This window comes from Lethenteron reissneri, chromosome 63, assembly GCF_015708825.2.
Source record: "Lethenteron reissneri isolate LAM-NWPU_2019-01 chromosome 63, ASM1570882v1, whole genome shotgun sequence".
In the NCBI taxonomy this organism is placed as follows: domain Eukaryota; kingdom Metazoa; phylum Chordata; class Hyperoartia; order Petromyzontiformes; family Petromyzontidae; genus Lethenteron; species Lethenteron reissneri.
In genome coordinates this window covers 5,056,899-5,082,099 of record NC_083841.1, presented here as the reverse complement: position 1 = coordinate 5,082,099, position 25,201 = coordinate 5,056,899, and the positions used below count along the sequence as shown (strand labels likewise).

The 25,201-nt window shown below is 48.2% G+C and overlaps 1 protein-coding gene across 1 annotated transcript in view; it reads left to right on the top strand.

Annotated features, from left to right (window-relative positions):
* The window catches only part of LOC133358818 (myosin-11-like), a 72,999-nt gene that overhangs the window by 20,156 nt on the left and 27,642 nt on the right, over nucleotides 1-25,201 (top strand). Inside the window, exons 4-5 of the mRNA XM_061577266.1 lie at nucleotides 20,343-20,499; nucleotides 21,904-21,931. Of these exons, the coding sequence (XP_061433250.1) occupies nucleotides 20,343-20,499; nucleotides 21,904-21,931 (185 nt within the window). The remainder of the gene's footprint in view (nucleotides 1-20,342; nucleotides 20,500-21,903; nucleotides 21,932-25,201) is intronic.

Below are 25,201 nucleotides of genomic sequence, written 5' to 3'. Positions count from 1 at the left end.
GTCGTGACTTTTATTTTATTTTTATTTATTTTTATTGTTTACTTGATACAGCAATCGTGCTGTGACGGTTCCACCTGAAGACGGAAGCTTGTGTTGCCTCCGAAACGTCGTGATTTTTATTTTATTTTTATTTTAATTTTATTAATTTTAATTTTTTTACCTACGTGACTTTACCGAAAAAACCGAAGAATATGAATGTGCGGACTTCCCTCCAACTGACCCAGCAGCAGCAGCATCAGCAGCGTCCTTCACGAGCCTCCTCCTACACAGGAGGGGCGATCTTGACACCGCTGGTACCGCTGATCGGCAAGTCCGCTCAACGCAGGCGCGGCTTGGGAACCCGACGGACGGATTTTCGCACGAATGGGGCAATTTGCTAATCGGCACGAAAAAAAAGAGAGAAAAAAAAACACGTGACAAGTAAAGGGGGTTGGTAAAGAAATAGAATAATAACGATCGTCATCACCATCACCGCCACGGAACTAATGAAATAACGCAACCGGGTCCTCTGGGAGTGAGAGAAGAGAAACAGGGCAGGTGGAGGGGGTGGGGGGTCGGGTTGAAACATCGGACCCCCCCCCCTCCCCTCCAAAAAAAATAATTTGTTAAATAATAACGATGTCAAAATCTACACACGCGCAAGTCCACCGGGTCATGAACTCGTAGGAATACCGCAAAAGGCGAATGCGTGTGGATGTGCGGTTGTGTGTATAGGGGGTGGGGGAGCGGTGGTGCAGCGGTTAGCGCGCTGCGCTATGAACCTGGCGACCCGGGTTCGATTCTCGCTCACGGCCAACACCAGTGACGATTATCTGAACCGGTCCTGGGCCCTCCCCTAGGTCGACTCAGCCTCAAATGAGTACCCTGGTACGGTGTGTAAACATCGCCACTGGGGAGACAAAGGCGGTCGGGCGTGGTGCTGGCCACCCACCCCCTCGTGTACCGTTCCGGCCTTCATAGGTGCTCGCTAACAGCACAGCACTTGCCCCCACAATCTGTTAAGGCTATACGGGTGATCTTTATCTTTTGTGTGTGTGTGTGCGTGTGTGTGTGCGCGTGTGTGTGTGGTGTTGGCCACCCACCCCCTCGTGTACCGTGCCGGCCTTCATAGGTGCTCGCTAACAGCACTTGCCCCTACAGTCTGTTAAGGCTACACGGGGGATCTTTATCTTTGTAGGGGGGGAGCAGGGGGTGGTGGTGGTGGAGGAGGGTTGGGGGGGTGCTCGAAGGAGCTGAAGCGGTGAGAGAGAGACAGAGAATCTCCCTACAAGGACACAGAGCAGCAAGCAGGGCGCGTTGCACGGTCCGATTTTTTTTTTCTTGAGCCGGGGGTTTCTAATCTCACTGACGTCAAATTTGGTCCGGAGTTTTTAAAAAAATAACACAAAATAACGTTCTGCCTCCTCCTCCTCTACTTCCTCCCGTTCCCCCTCCCCTCTGCACCCCCCTCCCCTAGTCAGCCCCCTTCCAAAAGACACAAACCCCTCCGCGTAGAGCGTTGCTTCCGAAACGTCGTGAATTTTTTAATTCGTGTTATTTTACTTTTATGAATTTAAATGTTTTACCTCTACGTGACTTTACCGAAAAAACCTAAGAGTATGAATCCTTGCAGTCACGAAAGCTTCAAATCTAGAACCCCCGTAGAGTCTGTCACAGACTGCAAGCGCTGTTAGCGGGTAGTTAACCGATGAAGGCCGGCAAACCACGCACCGCACCCAGCGAGGCTGAGTCGACCTAGGGGAGGCCCAGGACCGGTTCAGATAATTCTCGTCGTTGGCGTTGGTGGCCGTGAGCGGGAATCGAACTCGGGTGGCCGGGGTTCGTAGCGTGGCGTAGCGCTAACCACTGCACCCCAGTCCTGCATTTAAACCCCAGTCCTGAATTTAAACCCCAGTCCTGAATTTAAACCCCAGTCCTGCATTTAAACCCCAGTCCTGCATTTAAACCCCATTCCTGCATTTAAACCCCAGTCCTGCATTTAAACCCCATTCCTGCATTTAAACCCCAGTCCTGCATTTAAACCCCAGCCCTCCATGTAAACCCAGTCCTGGATTTAAACGCTAAACCTGCATTTAAACCCCAGTCCTGAATTTAAACCCCAGTCCCGCATTTAAACCCCAGGCCTCCATCATCTAAATCCCTACGCTACATTTAAACCCCAGTCCCGCATTTAAACCCCAGGCCTCCATCTAAACCCCTATGCTACATTTAAACCCCTGCCCTGAATTTAAACCCCAGTCCTGCATTTAAACCCCAATCCTGGATTTAAACCCCAGTCCTGCACATACACCCCAAACCTACATTTAAACCCCGAGTCCTGCATTTAAACGCTGAACCTACATTTAAACCCCAATCCTTGATTTAAACCCCAATCCTGCATTTAAACCCCAGCCCTCCATGTAACCCAGTCCTGGATTTAAACGCTAAACCTGCATTTAAACCCCAGTCCTGCATTTAAACCCCAATCTTGAATTTAAACTCCAGCCCTCCGTGTACACCGCTGGTAGGGATACTTTGTTGCGTGCACAGCAGAGGTTGGAACGTCCCCACCCTCTGTGCCAGATGAGAGGAATGTTCGTCAGGCTGTCGCGTTTACTTCAACCACATTAAGTGCAGAACAAAATGTAACGTGACCGGAGTTAACTCGCGTGGCCACTGGTGACCGCGCTGAGACCATGAACTCACCGTGCCTGATAACCCGGTTTAATCACATCGAGACACACAGACTCACATAGAGACCCATAGACTCACATAGAGACCCATAGACTCACACAGAGACTAATAGACTCACATAGAGACCCATAGACTCACATAGAGACCCATAGACTCACATAGAGACCCATAAACTCACACAGAGACCCATAGACTCACATAGAGACCCATAGACTCACATAGAGACACATAGACTCACACAGAGACCCATAGACTCACATAGAGACGCATAGACTCACATAGAGACCCATAGACTCACATAGAGACCCATAAACTCACACAGAGACCCATAGACTCACATAGAGACCCATAGACTTACATAGAGACCCATTGACTCACATCGAGACCCATAGACTCACATAGAGACCCATAGACTTACATAGAGACCCATTGACTCACATAGAGACCCATAGACTCACATAGAGACCAATAGACTTACATAGAGACCCATTGACTCACATAGAGACCCATAGACTCACATAGAGACCCATAGACTCACATAGAGACCCATAGACTCACATAAAGACCCATAGACTCACATAGAGACCCATAGACTCACATAGAGACCCATAGACTCACATAGAGACCCATATACTCACATAGAGACCCATTGACTCACATAGAGACCCATAGACTCACATAGAGACCCATAGACTCACATAGAGACTCATAGACTCACATAGAGACGCATAGACTCACATAGAAACCCATAGACTCACATAGAGACCCATAGACTTACATAGATACCCACAAACTCACATAGAGACGCATAGACTCACATAGAGACCCATAGACTCACATAGAGACCAGTAGACTCACATAGAGACCCATAGACTTACATAGATACCCACAAACTCACACAGAGACCCCGTATACTTGGATAGAGACCCATATACCCCAATAGATACACACAAACTCACATAGAGACGCATACACTCACATAGAGACCCATAGACTCACATAGAGACCCACAGACTCACATACAGATCCCGTAGACTTAAAGATGCATATACTTAGATAGAGACCCACAGACTCACATAGACACCCCGTGAACTTAGATAGAAACCTATAGACTTAGATAGAGACCTACAGACTCACATAGAGACTCAGACTAAGATAGAGACCCATAGACTCACATAGAGATCTTTGTAATCACATATATGCCATAGAATCACATAGAGACTCATAGACTCACATAGAGACCCATAGACTCATAAAGAGACCCATAGGCTCACAAAGAGACCCACGGACTCACATCGTGACCCCGTAGACTTAGAGACCTGCATAGACTCTGAGTTGTGATTCGCCGGGTGCTCTAGCGTAGTGATATTGATGGTCTCACGAAATGCAGTCCCATACTATTTTGGTGTTCTATTTAACTTGGTTAAATTCCAGCTCTGACAACTAAAAACGCGAGTGTATGACTCACGTGTACTGAACGTCCCTTTGACGCGGAACAGCGGGCGAGGAAAGTGCAGTTTCACGAGTTCGAATGAATCCTGATTTGAAGCTTTCGTGACTGCGGGAATCCATACTCTTTGGTTCTTTCGGTAAAGTCACGTGGGTAGAGAAAATAAAAAAAAGTTCGATGGAGATAAATTTGTGTCTTCCCCCCCCCCCCCCCCCCATCTCTCTCGCTCGCTCGACGGGATCTCTCAGATGTAGCTCTCTTCGCGATGTCCACTTCCGCGGGACGTTTCTCTAAATCAGCAGACGGAGGGAGGGAGGTCTTGTGGACCTCTGTGCGAGAGTTTCCCGGACGAATACATATTTATTATAATAATTGTTTTTTTTGCCCTTCTATCTGGCAACAAAACTGACACCTTTTTACGAGGAGTCATGTTTGCATAGACCGCAATACCTGCAGCCATAATACAAACAAAAGAACATAACTCTGATAATGTATGTGCACTGTCCTTGAAGTTGATTGGTCCACACCCGAGACAGCTTTCCTTAGAGCCTAGTCTCACTTGGGTTGGACCAGATGACGCCAACCCATGTGAGACTAGGCTCTCAGGAAAGCTGTCTCGGGTATGGACCAATCAACTTCAAGGACAGTGCATACATTATCAGAGTTGTGTTTTTTGTTTGTATTATGACTGCAGGTATTGCGGTCTATGCAAACATGACTCCTTGTAAAAAGGTGTCAGTTTTGTTGCCAGATAGAAGGGTACAAAAAACAATTATCATATTTTTACTGGCAAATGAGGTTCCCATGGTGTACATTTTTATTTTTTGTTTTGGGGGGGGGGGGGGGGGTCATGACGACGTGACAACCGATAGGGGAGCAATCGTGGCGATAAGATAAAAAAAAACTTGGGAGATCGAGGAGGAGGAGGAGGGAATGTACATTTAACAGCACGAGTCCTGAACTCGTTGTTGTTGCTCTGCGATGGGAAAAAGAAAGAGACAGCTGTTGGTATTTTTGTGACGATAATACAAATCATGCCAATGCGTGTACTGTGTAGGTACGCGTGTTGAACTTATTTTTAGCATCGGAGGTGCGGGGGAAGGACGTCAAACTAAACACAAGAAAAAGCAGTTGTAAAGAAATGAGTTTGTCCATCTAGATGATGATGATTTAAAAGTGGCAGAGCTCGGTTGGCTTCCTAACATCGGAAGGGCAGAACGTTCCAGACGGCCGTGGAAGCGCGTCTTAAAGCGCCGCGCGATGATGATGATGCGGTGACCTCCACCGTCTTTGTCCGACGGCTAGCCACAATTTCGATTTAAAGCTTTCGTGACTGCAGGGATTCATCTTCTTGGTTCTTTCGGTAAAGTCACGTAGAAGGGAAATAATAAAATAATAAAAATAATAGATTTCGATTTAAAGCTTTTGTGACTGCAGGGATTCATCTTCTTGGTTGACAGATAAAAAGGTAAAAAAACAATTATCATATTTTGCTACTGGCAAAGGAGGTTCCAATGGAGTGTGTATAGTATAGTGTATAGTGTAGTGTGTAGTGTAGTATATAGTGTAGTGTATAGTGTAGTGTATAGTGTAGTGTATAGTGTAGTGTATAATGTAGTGTATAGTGTCGTGTATAGTGTCGTGTATAGTGTAGTGTATAGTAGTGTATAGTAGTGTATAGTGTAGTGTATAGTGTAGTGTATAGTGTAGTGTATAGTAGTGTATAGTGTAGTGTATAGTGTAGTGTATAGTGTAGTGTAGTGTATAGTGTAGTGTAGTGTATAGTAGTGTAGTGTATAGTGTAGTGTATAGTAGTGTATAGTGTAGTGTATAGTAGTGTAGTGTATAGTAGTGTATAGTGTAGTGTATAGTGTAGTGTATAGTGTAGTGTTTAGTAGTGTAGTGTATAGTGTAGTGTATAGTGTAGTGTATAGTAGTGTAGTGTATAGTGTAGTGTAGTGTATAGTAGTGTATAGTGTAGTGTATAGTAGTGTAGTGTATAGTGTAGTGTAGTGTATAGTGTAGTGTATAGTGTAGTGTATAGTGTAGTGTATAGTGTAGTGTATAGTAGTGTATAGTGTAGTGTATAGTGTAGTGTATAGTAGTGTAGTGTATAGTAGTGTAGTGTATAGTGTAGTGTAGTGTACAGTGTAGTGTATAGTGTAGTGTATAGTGTAGTGTATAGTGTAGTGTATAGTAGTGTATAGTGTAGTGTATAGTGTAGTGTATAGTAGTGTATAGTGTAGTGTATAGTGTAGTGTATAGTAGTGTAGTGTATAGTGTAGTGTAGTGTACAGTGTAGTGTATAGTGTAGTGTATAGTGTAGTGTAGTGTAGTGTATAGTGTAGTGTATAGTGTAGTGTATAGTAGTGTATAGTGTAGTGTATAGTGTAGTGTATAGTAGTGTAGTGTATAGTGTAGTGTAGTGTACAGTGTAGTGTATAGTGTAGTGTATAGTGTAGTGTATAGTGTAGTGTATAGTAGTGTATAGTGTAGTCTACTAGTAAACCCACTACAACATTTACAATCCGAGTGCCGTGAAGTTTCGTCAGTAATTACAACAACAACAACAACCACCAGCAGCAGCATCAGCAGCAGCATCAGGCGATAGCCACAGAGTTTTGGAGATAACCTCCCCCTGCTTCGCTCGCAAAATAGACCGGGGATGAATGTATTTAAACAGAGAGATGCATGCGACGAGTTTGAAAATCCCGTGCAGCCAGCTACCCAGCTAGCTTCGTTGGCTACTTCACAGCGGGGTGGTGGGAGCGGAGGCTGGCCAGCAGCCAGCTCGCCAACTCGAGGCAGAGATTATTATTTGGTTTTTCGGTAAAGTCACGTAGGTAAAAAATTTAAATTAATAAAAGCAAAATAAAAATAAAATAAAAATCACGACGTTTCGGAGGCAACACAAGCTTCCGTCTTCAGGTGGAACCGTCACAGCCACGACAGCTGTATCAAGTAAATGAGAGATTATTAATTTTAATGTTTTACCTACGTGACTTTACCGAAAAAAAACCTAAGAACATCACTCTGCCCCCACCCCCCCACCCCCTACCCCCCACCACCTGCACCCTCCCTCCCTTCCACTCCACGGCCTCAACGCCAAATATTTACCAAAAGGGCTTCAGAATGGAGCGCGGAGTTTTAAATGCCACAATCTGATGATGGGTCACGCGCCCGAATTGGTCAACAGCTCGCCACCCGCGTAAACACCGAGTCGGAATATTTATTTGGATAACTTCAGGAGGAATCCGATGAGCTATGAAGCTTTTTTTTTCTTTTCACAAATGTTCGCCCAGTAAGGGCAACGGGGAAGGGGTGATAGCGGTACAACGTCTTCTTGGTTCTTTCGGTAAAGTCACGTAGAATGGAAGTAATAAAATAATAAAAATAAAACAATAAAATAATTCTTCTTGGTTCTTTCGGTAAAGTCACTTAAAGGGAAGTAATAAAATAATAAAAATAAAACAATAAAATAATTTTTCTTGGTTCTTTCGGTAAAGTCACGTAGAAGGAAAATAATAAAATCATACAAATTTTACATTATTATTTTCCTTTAACGTGACTTTACCGAAAGAACCAAGAAGATGAATCCCTGCAGTCACGAAAGCTTTAAATCGAAATAAAATAATACTCATGACGTTTCGGCCACAACGCAAACAGCCGTCTTCACCTGAGGACGGCTGCTTGCGTTGTGGCCGAAACGTCGTGAGAATTGTATTTTATTATGTTTTACTTTTTATTATTTTATTACTTCCCTTCTACGTGACTTTACCGAAAGAACCAAGAAGATTAATCCCTGCAGTCACGAAAGCTTGAAATCGAAATACCAGGCGAGGTAGTTAACATCTCCCAGCCACCGTGATGATGATGAGAGAGAGAGAGACACGCAAACTCCAAATATACAGCAGCGGGCGTCAGGGTCGGGATCAAACCCACGACCTCCTGCACACCAGGCAAGGTAGTTAACATCTCCTAGCTACCGTGATGATGATGACAGAGAGAGACACGCAAACTCCAAATATACAGCAGCAGGCGTCAGGGTTGGGATTGAACCCACGACCTCCTGTATACCAGGCGAGGTAGTTAACATCTCCTCACCACCGTGATGATGATGAGATAGAGAGAGACACGCAAACTCCAAATATACAGCAGCAGGCGTCAGGGTCGGGATCGAACCCACGACCTCCTGTATACCAGGCGAGGTAGTTAACATATCCTAGCCACCGTGCGATTGAAAACACAGGATTCCAAAGTATATGAAATATTTTCTTCTTAAATTACCCAACAAAATTTATAAATAAAACCACTTCACGTCTTCCTTACCAAGCAAGGCCCACTGAGATATCAACCTATTGGGGGTCTGGGGGGGGGGGTCTGTAGGCATGGGTGGGGGGCGTGTGAGTGTGGGAGCGGTGGCGCAGTGGTTAGCGCACCGGGCAAACGCGCCACGTGGCTTGCGTCCGTGATGTCCTTCCGACTCACGGAGCAGAGCAGTCCAAGAACACCCCCCAAGGCAACATCATCAACAACAACAACAACAACACCAACAACAACAACAACAAGGTCGCCTTGCCCCTACTGCAAGCACCAAGATAAGTTACTGAACCCTCAATTATCTCACCGCTGACGTTGGCCCCGAGGTCGCAAACGGGTTTTGATTCCTTACCCGTTCCCGGCCGCACCAGGGTCGCAAACGGGTCCCGTACCCGGCCGTACCCGTACCTTACCCGTACCCGGCCGGGTACGGGTAGGGTACGGGTATCGGGTACCCGATTGCGACCTCTGGGATGAAGCCATGTTGCAGGCGCGGGTGGGTTGATTCTAGGCACTTGAATTGTGAAAAGAGACAAGACGTTGGGAAATGAGTGACAAACGGTGACTCACCAGTGACTCACGGCCTACCTGTACCCGTACCCGGGCCGCACCAGGGTCGCAAACGGATACCCGTACCCGGCCGGGTACGGGTAGCCGGGTATCGGGTAGGGTACGGGTATCGGGTACCCGGTTGCGACCTCTGCGTTAGCCACGGCGGTCGACTGAACTCGGTTTTTTTCTGCAGCGTGAGTGCGCCAACCACTGCGCCACCGCTCACCACGTGGCCGCTGGAACGTTCATGCGACGTTCTAGAACAGGGTCTGCGGAGCCGACTGACACATTTTGTGCACGAAGGGAAGGGAGTTTGGGTTCGAATGCTCACTCGAGACTCGGCTTTTGTTGTTTTTCAAAAGCGTCATCCCTCTACTCCTACTACGTCCAGCGCTCGTCTTGAACACCCTCGCCATCCTAACCTCACCACCACCCCTCTCTCTATCATCGCCCTCCCTCACCATCCTCACCATTCCTCACCCCCTCCCTCCCCCCACCATCACCCTCCCTCACCATCCCCCCCCTCACCATCCTCACCCTTCCTCACCCCCTCCCTCCCCCCACCATCACCCTCCCTCACCATCCTCCCTCCCCTCACCATCCTCACCATTCCTCACCCCCTCCCTCCCCCCACCATCACCCTCCCTCACCATCCCCCCCCTCACCATCCTCACCCTTCCTCACCTCACCCCCCTCCCTCCCCCTACCATCACCCTCCCTCACCATCCCCCCCCCCCCAATCCTCCCCCTTCCTCACCTCACCACCTCTCCCTCCCATCACCCTCCCTCACCATCCTCACTCACCTCACCTCACCCCTCCCTCCCCCTACCTCCCCCCCCATCCATGTTCCCCATTAACCAATAACGAACTCACCATTCGTCATCCTTGCAAAGCGCTCTGACAAAATCCCAGATTAAACTAAACTTGCGAAAATCCACATTTCCAAATTGGTTGAAGTATTTTTTGTAAAAAAAATGGACCCCCCTAAAAGTAGAATCGTTTCAAAATCCGAGGCACCTTTTTAAATCCTTTATATTAAGTTCACTTGCTTGCTTGCACGCTTACGACCGTGCACATCTTTCGGTCGTTTTTTAACCCACTTCCCGTGATCCAATCGAGCTGACATTTTGCACACAGACTCGTTGTGCGTGACAATTGATGTTCGTGAAATATTTTTTTCCAAAATGTTACACTTTTTAGGAAAAATGTAATTATATTTAATTACCAATTGCTTAATGGTGGCAGGAAATCATCTGACCCATAGGTGGCAGCCATCTCAAGCCAGAGGACGAGAGGACTCTAGCCGCCACGCATATAAAGGATTTATAGTGAAAAACTTTGTTTTTACGGGTTACTTTTTTTCAAACTTTTTTGTTGTTGTTGTGGTGGAGCGTTCAGGGATGACCCGGCATCGTCACGAGCCCCCCCCCCCCCCCCCCCCCCCCCGATTAGCAAGTCGGCCTTTGTCCGGCGTGGAAGAGAAGGCCAAGAACCCCCGCTGAGTAACGGCGGTCTCGAGGCGTTCCCCCACTTACAGCCTCTTCTGCCGGCAGTTGCTTTGAACGGACCGTTGCAGTGCTGCGCCTTTAACCTCGTCTTGCCCGGCTTGTTGTATTTACGGTTAACCCGGTGCGTGCGAATATCAGGAGGTATTTTAAAAGCAGATAATAGGATTGCGGTGAAGAGCAACCATCCAGTGATGGGGATAAGTGGAGTTTCACTTGGTTGTATGTTTGTGATTAAGATGGTTGGGGGGGGGGGCTCTATCAGAAAGTCCATCGCGTTTCCAGGAAAGAGGCATTAGTGGCGATGCTGTTTGTGTGTGTGTGTGACTCACTGTGGCAGAGTTCTTGTGGGAACGTGTGTCTGTGTGGGTGGGTGTGAGTGTGGGAGCGTGTGTCTGTGTGGGTGTGTGTGTGTCTGTGTGGGTGTGAGTGTGGGAGCGTGTGTCTGTGTGGGTGTGTGAGTGTGGGAGCGTGTGTGTGTATGTCTGTGTGCGCGTGTGAGTGTGGGAGTGTGTGTCTGTGTGGGTGTGTGTGGGAGCGTGTGTGTGTGTCTGTATACGCGTGTAAGTGTGGGAGTGTGTGTCTGTGTGGGTGTGTGAGTGTGGGAGCGTGTTTCTGTGTGGGTATGTGCGCGTGTGAGTGTGTGGGAACGTGTGTCTGTGTGTGTCTGTGTGAGTGTGGGAGCGTGTGTCTGTGTGGATGTGGGTGTGTGCGCGTGTGAGTGTGTGGGAACGTGTGTCTGTGTGTGTCTGTGTGAGTGTGGGAGCGTGTGTCTGTGTGGGTGTGGGTGTGTGCGCGTGTGAGTGTGTGGGAACGTGTGTCTGTGTGTGTCTGTGTGAGTGTGGGAGCGTGTGTCTGTGTGTGCGCGTGTGAGTGTGGGAACATGTGTCTGTGTGTGAGTGTGGGAACGTGTGTCTGTGTGGGTGTCTGTGTGTCTGTGTGGGTGTGTGAGTGTGGGAGCGTGTCTGTGTGTGTGTCTGTGTGTCTGTGTGTGAGTGTGTGTGTGTCTGTGTGTGTGTGTCTGTGTGTGTGTCTGTGTGTGTGTCTGTCTGTGTGTGTGTCTGTCTGTGTGTGTGTGTCTGTGTGTGTGTGTCTGTGTGTGTCTGTGTGTCTGTGTGTATCTGTGTGTGTCTGTGTGTGTGTCTGTGTGTGTGTGTCTGTGTGTGTGTCTGTCTGTGTGTCTGTGTGTGTGTCTGTCTGTGTGTGTGTCTGTCTGTGTGTGTGTCTGTCTGTGTGTGTGTCTGTGTGTGTGTCTGTGTGTCTGTGTGTGTGTCTGTGTCTGTGTGTGTGTCTGTGTGTGTCTGTGTGTGTCTGTGTGTGTCTGTGTCTGTGTTGTGTGTGTGTCTGTGTGTGTCTGTGTGTGTCTGTGTGTGTCTGTGTCTGTGTGTGTGTCTGTGTGTGTGTCTGTGTCTGTGTGTGTGTCTGTGTGTCTGTGTCTGTGTGTGTCTGTGTGTGTGTGTCTGTGTGTCTGTGTGTGTGTCTGTGTGTGTGTGGAGCGGTGTGTGTAGCGATTAGCTCGCTGCGCTACGAACCCAGCGACCCGAGTTCGACTCCCGCTCACGGCCAACACCGGTGACGATTATCTGAACCTGCCCTGGGCCTCCCTTAGGTCGACTCAGCCTCAAATGACTACCTGGTGCGATGTGTTAAACATCGCCGTTGGGGAGACAAAGGCGGCCGGGCGTGGCGCTGGCCACACGCCCTGTTGTTGTGCCACGTGGCGACCTTCATAGGTGCTCGCTAACAGCACTTGCCCCTCCATTCGTTTGAGGCTATACAGGTGTGGTGGTGGTGGTGGTAGGGGGAGTTGATCTTTGTCTTCGTGAGCGGAGCAGCGTGCGGTCACGACCACAGAGAGTGGGTTGACAGAGGCCTTCATCAGCAGTGGCTTGACCACGGCTGATGAAGACGACGACGATGATGATGATGGGAAAACGATGGACCCCAACTCCCCGCTCCTACCCCCACGCCAGATAAATGTGTTCCCGATCTGTGTTGTCCACCCACCCCAACCCCAACCACCACCACTCCACCACCACCCCACCACACCACCACACCACCACACCACCACCCCCCCACAACCACATCACCACCACTACCACCCCAACCACCACCACCCCACCACCACCACCCCAACCACCACCACCACCCCAACCACCACCACCACACCACCACCACCCCACCACCACCACCACCACCACCCCAACCACCACCACCCCCCCATCACCACCACCACCCCACTACCACCACCACACTACCACACCAACACCACCACCACCACTACCACCCCACCACCACCACGACCCCACCACCACCCCACCACCCCAACCACTACCACCCCACCACCACCACCCCAACCACCACCACCCTGACCACCACACCACACCACACCACCCCACCCCCCACCCACACCACCCCACCACCACCACGACCCCACCACCACCACCCCAACCCACCCCACCCCACCACCACCACCACCCCAACCACCACCACCACCCCAACCACCACCACCACCACCACACCCCCACCCCCCCACCACCACCCCCAACACCACCACCACCCAACCACCACCCAACCACCACCACCACCCCCACCACCATCACCCCCACCACCACCACACCACCACCACCCCACCACCACCACCCCCACCACCACCACCCCACCACCACCACCACCCCACCACCACGACCCACCACCACCACCTCAACCACACCACCCCACCACCACCACCCCACCACCACCACCACCCCCACCACACGACCCCACACCCACCATCCCAACCACCACCACGACCCCACACCACCACCACCCCCCACCCCACCACCCCACCACCATCCCAACCACCACACACCCCCCCACCACCCCACCACCACCACCACCACGACAACCACCACCACCCCAACCACCACCACACCACCACCAACCCCCCCCCCACCACCACGACCCCACCACCACCAAACCAATGTTTGTTGTTCAACTCGTTCTGCTCTCCGCGTCTCCCACTGCACCCCCTCCATGCATCCTCACCGACTCTTTGGTGAGCAAGGATCCCTGCATCCCGTAAGTTATGCCCATATCAGGACATAACGGGGCTAGCTAGCGTCGTTTACTGACACACAAAGACAAAGACAAAGATCCCCGTATAGCCTTAACAGACTGTAGGGGCAAGTACTGTTAGCGAGCACCTATGAAGGCCGGAACGGTACACGAGGGGGTGGGTGGCCAGCACCACGCCCGACCGCCTTTGTCTCCCCAGTGGCGATGTTTCCACACCGCACCAGGTACTCACTTAAGGCTGAGTCGACCTAGGGGAGGCCCAGAAACGGTTCAGATAATCGTCACTGGTGTTAGCCGTGAGCGGGAATCGAACCCGGGTCGCCAGGTTCATAGCGCAGCGCGCTAACCGCTACACTACCCACGCACACACACCCACACACACACACCCACACACACACACACCCACACACCCACACACACCCACACACACCCACACACACACACCCACTCACACACCCACACACACCCACACACACACACCCACACACACACACACCCACACACACACCCACACACACACACACCCACACACACACCCACACACACACACCCACACTCACACACCCACACACACACCCACACACACACACACCCACACTCACACACCCACACACACACCCACACACACACACCCACTCACACACTCACACACACACCCACACACACACACACCCACACACACCCACACACACCCACACACACACCCACACACTCACACACACACCCACACACACACCCACACACACACACACCCACACACACACCCACACACACCCACACTCACACACCCACACACACACACACCACACACACACACACCCACACACACACCCACACACACACCCACACACACACACACCCACACACACACGCTCGCTCGCGCGCGCGCGCGTGCGTGTGTGTGTGTGTGAAAATGGCACTTTGCCCCCAAAAGTATGTTAAGGCTATACGGGGGATCTTTGTCTTTTTGTGTGTGTGTGTGTGGGGAGCGGTGGTGCAGCGGTTAGCGCTACGCTGCGCTACGAAACCGGCGACACGAGTTCGATTCCCGCTCACGGTCAAAGCCGGTGACAACGATTATCTGAACCGGTCCTGGGCCTCCCCTAGGTCGACTCAGTCTCAAATGGGTACCTGGTGCGGTGTGTAGTAAACATCGCCACTAGGGAGACAAAGGCGGCCGGGCGTGGTGCTGGCCACCCACCCCCTCGTGTGCCGTGCCGGCCTTTCTAAGTGCTCGCTAACAGCACTTGCCCCTACAGTCTGTTAAGGCTATACGGGGGGTATTTGTCTTTGCGTGCAGGTATGTGCTAACAGCACTTGCCCCAACAGTCTGCCAAGGGCTACACGGGGGACCTTTGCCTTGTGCGCGCGCGTGTTTATAGGAGGTTGTGAACCCATGGGAGTAAGGGGGCGATGTTGTGGGTCCGGTCCCGACGTCTGTTTGGATTAAAGTTTTAATTTCCACCCCCCCCCCACCTCCCATTATCCCCTAAAGATACCTCGGTGAGCCTGAGAGGCAGGGACAGTCTGTCTGAGAGTTGTAGACAGAATCTTCATCTTCCAGATGCACAACCCAGAGACGTTAAAGTGTCAGGAGCACACCGCCCCCCTTATTTACCTTACCCACCAACACACAAGTCACACCTATTATACATCATCTCCCCGGTTTAGTGGTGGGGGGTGAATTTAGGGGCTTGTGAAATGTCGGTGGCATGGTTAACGAGTGGCTGGAGGGAATCAGTTAAGGGCTGTACTGGCAGTCACTGGGTGAGTGGGTGAGTGAGTGGGTAGGTGAGTTAGTAGGTGTGTGAGTGGGTGGGTGAGTTAGTGAGTAGATGTGTGAGTGGGTGGGTGAGTTAGTGAGTAGATGTGTGAGTGGGTGGGTGAGTTAGTGAGTAGATGTGTGAGTGGGTGGGTGGGTGAGTTGGTGAGTAGATGTGCGAGTGAGTGGGTGAGTTAGTAAGTAGATGTTTGAGTGGGTAGGTGAGTTAGTAGGTGTGTGAGTGGGTGGGTGAGTTAGTGAGTAGATGTGTGAGTGGGTGGGTCAGTTAGTGAGTAGATGTGTGAGTGGGTGGGTGGGTGAGTTGGTGAGTAGATGTGCGAGTGAGTGGGTGAGTTAGTGAGTAGATGTGTGAGTGGGTAGGTGAGTTAGTAGGTGTGTGAGTGGGTGGGTGAGTTAGTGAGTAGATGTGTGAGTGGGTGGGTCAGTTAGTGAGTAGATGTGTGAGTGGGTGGGTGGGTGAGTTGGTAAGTAGATGTGCGAGTGAGTGGGTGAGTTAGTAAGTTGATGTGTGAGTGGGTGGGTGAGTTAGTAAGTAGATGTGTGAGTGAATGGGTGAGTTAGTGAGAAGATGTGTGAGTGGGTGGGTGGGTGAGTTGGTGAGTAGATGTGCGAGTGAGTGGGTGAGTTAGTAAGTAGGTGTGTGAGTGGGTGGGTGAGTTAGTGAGTAGATGTGTGAGTGGGTGGGTGAGTTAGTGAGTAGATGTGTGAGTGGGTGGGTGAGTTAGTGAGTAGATGTGTGAGTGGGTGGGTGGGTGAGTTGGTGAGTAGATGTGCGAGTGAGTGGGTGAGTTAGTAAGTAGATGTTTGAGTGGGTAGGTGAGTTAGTAGGTGTGTGAGTGGGTGGGTGAGTTAGTGAGTAGATGTGTGAGTGGGTGGGTGAGTTAGTGAGTAGATGTGTGAGTGGGTGGGTGGGTGAGTTGGTGAGTAGATGTGCGAGTGAGTGGGTGAGTTAGTGAGTAGATGTGTGAGTGGGTAGGTGAGTTAGTAGGTGTGTGAGTGGGTGTGTGAGTTAGTGAGTAGATGTGTGAGTGGGTGGGTCAGTTAGTGAGAAGATGTGTGAGTAGGTGGGTGAGTTAGTGACTGGGTGGGTGGTGAGTGAGTGGGTGAGTTAGTGAGTAAATGTGTGAGTGGGTGGGTGAGTTTGTAAGTGGATGTGTGAGTGGGTGGGTGAGTTAGTGACTGAGTGGATGGTGAGTGAGTGTGGAGTGATGAGTGAGTGAGTGAATCAGAGTGCTGTATCATCAGTCACTGGGTGAGTGGGTGAGCGAGCGAGTGTGTGTGTGGGTGTGTGGGCGAGTGGGTGTGTGGGTGAGCGAGTGGGTGGGTGTGTTAATGAGTGGGTGGGTGGGTGAGTTAGTGAGTGGGCGAGTGATTGAGCGAGCGAGTGAGTGGCAGAATTAGTGAGTGAGTGGGTCAGTCAGTGAGTGAGCGAGCCGGTGGGCGAGTGGCTGTGTGGGTGAGCGAGTGGGTGGGTGTGTTAATGAGTGGGTGGGTGGGTGGGCGAGTGAGTGGGCGAGTGAGTGAGCGAGCGAGTGAGTGAATTCGTGAGTGAGTGGGTCAGTCAGTGAGTGAGTGAGCGAGCGAGTGGGCGAGTGGCTGTGTCGGTGAGCGAGTGGGTGGGTGTGTTAATGAGTGGGTGGGTGGGTGAGTTAGTGAGTAGATGTGTGAGTGGTGAGTGAGTGAGTGAATCAGAGTGCTGTATCATCAGTCACTGGGTGAGTGAGTGGGTGAGCGAGCGAGTGTGTGGGTGTGTGGGCGAGTGGGTGTGTTAGTAAGTGAGTGGGTGAGTGAGTGAGCGAGCGAGTGAGTGGCTGAATTAGTGAGTGAGTGGGTCAGTCAGTGAGTGAGCGAGCGGGTGGGCGAGTGGCTGTGTGGGTGAGCGAGTGTGTGGGTGTGTTAATGAGTGGGTGGGTGGGTGAGTTAGTGAGTGAGTGAGTGAATCAGCAGGAAGGTGTCAACCGGGAACTCCACCACCAGAACCATCAGCAGCAGCAACAGCAGCATGAGTCCAACTCAGACAGAGTTTGTGCTCTGAGCAGCAGCAATCACAAACTTCGTGAAACTTTTGGCACTGAAAATAGACTCAAGCATCTAGACCAGGGGGTGAGGAACCTTGTTTCTGCCAAAGGGCCGTTTGGATATTGATAACATCATTTGCGGGGCCATAAAACATTATCAACTTAAAAAATTAGTCCGTTATGTTTGGTCAAACGTTGAATTAACTCGCCCCTAACGCGATGGGCTGGAACTGCTGCTCTTTGGGCGAGGCGCGTGTGATGTTAGCTGGTATTGATGATGATGTTGCTGCTACTCGCAACTGCTTTTCCAGGGTTGCTCCTAGAGGCTTGTTGAATTTCGAGTCCTGTCTGCGGTTGCCTTGGCAGGGCCAGACCCAAATGATTTCGCGGGCCTTGTACGGGACGTTCCCTACCCCTGATCTAGACGATGCCTCGTTAGCCACATCACCAGTTATAAGGCCCCCAGTGAGTAATGTAGCTCGTTTCTTTTAGAAGCGACCAGGTAAACGATGGCTCAATGGAAGGGGCTTCACAACATTTTGCGTGGAAATTTACGGCAGGCGAATGACTCTAAACGTAGGTTAGCTCGTGTCTCAGTCCGCCCGCCTGTCCTGGAGACAGACTCCAGCTCTGCACTACTAGACACTACTATACACTACACTATACACTACTATACACTACTATACACTACACTATACACTACACTATACACTACTATACACTACTATACTATACACTACACTACTAAACACTACTATACACTACACTACACTATACACTACACTATACACTACTATACACTACTATACACTACACTACTATACACTATACTATACACTACACTATACACTACTATACACTACACTATACACTACACTATACACTACTATACACTACACTATACACTACTATACACTACACTACTATACACTACACTATACACTACTATACACTACACTACTATACACTACACTATACACTACTATACACTACACTATACACTACTATACACTACACTATACACTACTATACACTATACACTACTATACACTATACACTACTATACACTATACACTACTATACACTACACTATACACTACTGTACACTACACTACACACTACACTATACACTACTATACACTACTATACACTAGAAACTAGAAACTACACTATACACTACTATACACTACACTATACACTACTATACACTACACTATACACTACACTATACACTACTATACACTACACTATACACTACTATACACTATACACTACACTATACACTACACTATACACGACTACACTATACACGACTACACTATACACTACTATACACTACACTATACACTACTATACACTACACTATACACTACTACACTATACATTACACTATACACTACACTATACACTACTATACACTACACTATAGACTACACTATACACTACTATACACTACTACACTATACACTACTATACACTACTACACTATACACTACTACACTATGCACTACTACACTATACACTACTATACACTACTACACTATACACTACTATACACTACTACACTATACACTACTATACACTACTACACTATACACTACTACACTATACACTACACTATACACTACACTTATCACTACACTATACACTACACTATACACTACCATACACTACACTATACACTACACTATCCACTACACTATACACTACACTATACACTACTATACACTATACACTACTGTACACTACACTATACACTACACTATACACTACACTATACACTACTATACACTACACTATACACTACTATACACTACACTATACACTACTATACACTACACTATACTATACACTACACACTACTACACTACACACTACTACACTACACACTACTATACACTACACTATACACTACTATACACTACACACGATACTATACACTACACTATACACGATACTATACACGATACTATACACTACTATACACTACACGATACACTACTATACACTACACTATACACTACACTATACACTACTATACACTACACTATACACTACACTATACACTACTATACACTACACTATATACTACAGCAGCGCGACCACGGGGAGAGAGAGACACCGTGAACTCCGAATACACAACAGGTGTCGTCAGAGTCGGGATCGAACCCACGACCTCCTGTACACCAGGCGAGGTAGTTAACATCTCCCAGCCACCGTGATGATGATGATGATGAGAGAGAGAGACACGCAATCTCCAAATGTACAGCAGCAGGCGTCAGGATGATGCTGCTGATGATGATGTTTATGATGATGTTGCTGATGATGATGCTGATTATGATGCTGACGATGCTGATGATGATGATGCTGATGATGCTGCTGATGATGATGTTGTTGATGATGATGCTGATGCTGCTGATGATGATGATGTTGCTGATGCTGCTGATGATGATGATGTTGCTGATGTTGCTGATGATAATGATGCTGCTGCTGATGATGATGATGATGCTCCTGCTGCTGATGACGCTGTGTAGATATACTCTGGACTGTTCTGCGTGGTGGTGGTGATGTTGTTGTTGATTACGCAAATGCTGATTACGCTGATGATGACGATGTTGCTGATGATGATGACGATGTTGCTGCTGATGATGATGTTGCTGATGACGTTGTTGCTGATTGCAATGTTGCTAATGATGATGCTGATGATGATGTTGCTGCTGCTGATGATGTTGCTGCTGATGACGATGTTGCTGATGACGATGTTGCTGATGACGATGTTGATGATGATGATGTTGCTGATGATGATGTTGCTGATTGCAATGTTGCTGATGATGATGTTGCTGCTGATGATGATGTTGCTGATGACGATGTTGCTGCCGATGTTGCTGCTGCTGATGATGGTGCTGATGATGATGTTGCTGATGATGATGTTGCTGATGACGATGTTGCTGCTGATGCTGATGATGTGGTGGCCGCTGCGTAGACGTACTCGGGCCTCTTCTGCGTGGTGGTGAACCCGTACAAGTTCCTGCCCATCTACTCGGAGAAGATCGTGGAGATGTACCGGGGCAGGAAACGTCACGAGATGCCGCCGCACATCTACGCCATCACCGACACCGCCTACCACAGCATGCTGCAGGGTGACACGTGCTCACCCACCAGCACACTCACCCACCAGCACACTCACCCATCCACCACCAGCACACTCAACCCACCCCACCAACACACTCACCCCCACACTCACCCACCCACCAGCACACTCACCACCCCACCACCACCAGCACACTCACCCCCACTACTACCACACTCACCCACCCACCACCAGCACACTCACCCACCAGCACACTCACCCACCAGCACACTCACCCACCAGCACACTCACCCACCCACCACCACACCCACCCCCCCCCACCAGTACACTCACCCACCCCCCCACCAGCACACTCACCCCCCACCACCAGCACACTCACCCACCCCCACCACCACACTCACCCCCACTACTACCACACTCACCCCCACTGCTACCACACTCACCCCCCCACCACCACACTCACCCATCCACCACCACACTCACCCCCACCAACATCACCAGCACACCCACCCACCAGCACACTCACCCATCCACCCACCAGCACACTCACCCACCACACTACCACATTCACCCATCCACCACCACGAGATGCCACCGCACATCTACGCCATCACCGCCTACCACAGCATGCTGCAGGGTGACACGTGCTCACCCCCCCCCCCCACCAACACCACCACCAGCACACTCAACCCACCCCACCAACACACTCACCCCCACACTCACCCACACACCACCACCACCACACTCACCCCCCACTACTGGTGATGGTGATGGTGGTAATGGTGGTGGTGATGATGATGATGGTGGTGGTGATGATGATGATGATGGTGGTGGTGATGATGATGGTGATGATGGTGGTGATGATGATGATGGTGATGATGGTGGTGATGATGATGGTGGTGGTGATGATGATGATGATGGTGATGATGGTGGTGATGATGATGGTGATGATGGTGGTGATGGTGGTAACGGTGGTGGTGGTGGTGATGATGATGATGGTGGTGATAGTGGTAATGGTGGTGGTGGTGATGATGATGATGATGGTGGTGATGATGATGGTAATGATGATGATGGTGATGATGATGGTGATGATGGTGGTGGTGATGATGATGATGGTGATGATGATGATGGTAATGATGATGGTCGTGATGATGATGGTGATGATGATGATGGTGGTGATGATGATGGTGGTGATGGTAATGGTGGTGGTGGTGATGATGATGGTGGTGATGATGATGGTAATGATGATGATGGTGATGATGATGGTGATGATGGTGTTGCTATCGGTGGGTAGGGGAGAGTCACAGTCATCTTGACGCTTGATCATTTTCATCCACACAGCCATCCTTGCCCTGAGACTTGGTGAGGCTTTGGGTAAATAGTTGTCATTATTATCAAGTTGTAATTACAGCAATTTACTAACGACTCGCTTGTGTTTTTGTTTGCGTTGTAGATCGTGAAGATCAGTCCATCCTTTGCACGTGAGTAGCATGCACAAAGACAAAGATCCCCCGTGTAGCCTTAACAGACTGTAGGGGCAAGTGCTGTTAGCGAGTAGCACCTATGAAGGCCGGCACGGCACACGAGAGGGGGTGGGTGGCCAGCACCACCACGCCCGGCCGCCTTTGTCTCCCTAGTGGCGATGTTTACACACCGCACCATATACTCATTTGAGGCTGAGTCGACCTAGAGGAGGCCCAGGACCGGTTCAGATAATCGTCATACTGGTGTTGGCCGTGAGCGGGAATCGAACTCGGGTCGCCAGGTTCGTAGTGCAGCTCGCTAACCGATTACCTGTCAACCCCTTATCAGTGCCCTGCCTTTTTAAATCCTTTATATTCAGTTCGCTTGCTTGCTTGCGTGCTTACGACTGTGCAAATCTTTCGGTCGTTTTTTAACCCACTTCCCGTGATCCAATCGAGCTGACATTTTGCACACAGACTCGTTGTGCGAGACAATTAATGTTCGTGATTTTTTTCTCTCCAAACTTTTACACTGTTTAGGGAAAACAAATTAAATATTTAATTACCAATTGCTTAATACTGGCAGACAATCATCTGACCCATAGGTGGCAGCCATCTCAAGCCAGAGGACAAGAGGACTCTAACCGCCCCGATGCCACGCACATAAAGGATTTATAGTGAAAAACTTTGTTTTTACGGGTTAATTTTTTAAATCCTTTATATTAAGTTCACTTGCTTGCTTGCGCGCTTACGACCGTGCAAATCTTTCGGTCGTTTTTAACCCACTTCCCGTGATCCAATCGAGCTGACATTTTGCACACAGACTCGTTTTGCGTGACAATTTATTTTCGTGAAAATTTTTTTCCAAAATTTTCCACTTTTTAGGAAAAAAAAATTTCACTAACACAATCATATATTTTTCCTAAACACAGAAAATTATTCAAGAAAACAACAAAAATGTACAATATAAACAATCATACAAAAACTGAAAACCTTATAATCCTTATATACGACTTTCCTTATATTTAATTTAAAATTCCAATGTGATTAAAATGAAACTCTTACTCAAGAAAAACAGAAATGAATAATAAAATAAAACCGATGCCACGCATATAAAGGATTTATAGTGAAAAACTTTGTTTTTACGGGTAAAATCATCAGCATCATCAGCAACATCGTCATCAGCAGACCTGATTGGTCAACCCGTGCACCTTATACATCTCAACGTTTATCCTACAAAGTCCCATCGCAAGGAATAAACAATAAACAAATAGACAACACATTTGTTGTTGTTTGTGCCCTTATTGAAACGGCTGTACGCAGTATGGACCTGCAAACTCAATTCCCCTGTACAAGAATACGGGGTAAACCCATATGGGTATACTATGGTATAGTAGTGTAGTGTATAGTAGTGTAGAGTATAGTGTAGTGTATAGTAGTGTAGTGTATAGTGTAGTAAATAGTAGTGTAGAGTATAGTGTAATGTATAGTAGTGTAGTGTTTGGTGTAGTGTATATTAGTGTAATGTTTAGTAGTGTAGTGTTTAGTAGTGTAGTGTATAGTAGTGTAGTGTATAATGTAGTGTAGTGTATAGTGTAGTTTTTAGTGTATAGTGTATAGTAGTGTAGTGTATAGTAGTGTATAGTGTAGTGTATAGTAGTGTAGTGTATAGTGTAGTATATAGTAGTGTAGAGTATAGTGTAATGTATAGTAGTGTAGTGTTTGGTGTAGTGTATAGTAGTGTAATGTTTAGTAGTGTAATGTTTAGTAGTGTAGTGTATAGTAGTGTAGTGTATAATGTAGTGTAGTGTATAGTGTAGTTTTTAGTGTAGTGCATAGTAGTGTAGTGTTTAGTAGTGTATAGTAGTATAGTGAGTGTATTGTGTAGTGTATAGTGTAGTGTATAGTAGTGTAGTGTATAGTAGTGTAGTGTATAGTAGTGTAGTGTATAGTAGTGTAGAGTATAGTGTAATGTATAGTAGTGTAGTGTTTGGTGTAGTGTATAGTAGTGTAATGTTTAGTAGTGTAATGTTTAGTAGTGTAGTGTATAGTAGTGTAGTGTATAATGTAGTGTAGTGTATAGTGTCGTTTTTAGTGTAGTGCATAGTAGTGTAGTGTTTAGTAGTGTATAGTAGTATAGTGAGTGTATTGTGTAGTGTATAGTGTAGTGTATAGTAGTGTAGTGTATAGTAGTGTAGTGTATAGTGTAGTGTATAGTAGTGTAGTGTTTCGTAGTGTAGTGTATAGTAGTGTTGTGTATAGTGTAGTGTATAGTGTAGTGTATAGCAGTCTAGTGTTTCGTAGTGTAGTGTGTAGTGTAGTGTATAGTGTATAATAGTGTAGTGTATAGTGTAGTGTATAGTAGTGTAGTGTATAGTGTATTATATAGTAGTGTAGTGTATAGTAGTGTAGTGTATAGTAGTGTGTAGTGTAGTGTATAGTGTAGTGTATAATAGTCTAGTGTTTCATAGTGTAGTGTGTAGCGTAGTGTACAACAATACAGAGTAAACCCTATGGATTCACACGATACCCCCCCACCCCCTCCCACCACATACAAACTCTCTCCGACATGCACACACACACTCATGTTAAGCCGCGTGTTGACCGGTACAAGGCTCTAAGCGCCACGAGCATTCGGGTCGGACTCTGCAAGCGATGGCATCGACATCCGGCATCTCCGGCAATTCCTAATGTGTCCGGCGTCTTTTGTAAACCTACACTCGTAAAGTGTTTTGTTCGTGCCGCCACTCGGCATGAGTCGCTGGAGGTGGTGGGGTCAAGGAGGGGTCAAAGGATTTGGGCCGTGGTGTTTAACGAAAACCAGGCTGCCACTCCACCCCCACAAACGTGGCTATCGTCTCCGGCGTTTTCATCTCTCGTGCAAAGTAAATGTCTCTCTCCTCTCTTTCTCTCTCTTTTTCTCCACGTGAGCCGCGTTCCTTTCGCACAGACGTTGGCTACGGCGGTCTTCATTCCTTCAATTCAGCTCTGCCCTTGATAAAAACTCGACAACCTCTTAGCCTATGGGCAATGTTAGTGTATGGGCAATGATAGTCTACGGGAATGGCAGTATATGGGCAATGTTAGTCTATGGGAAATGTTAGCGTATGGGAATTGCTAGTCTACAGGAAATGGCAGTATATGGGCAATCTTCTTGGTTCTTTCGGTAAAGTCACGTAGAAGGGAAATAATAAAACAATAAAAATAAAACATAATAAAATAATATAATAAACAATAAACCAATAATATAATATAATAATAAAATAATATAATAAAATAATATATTAA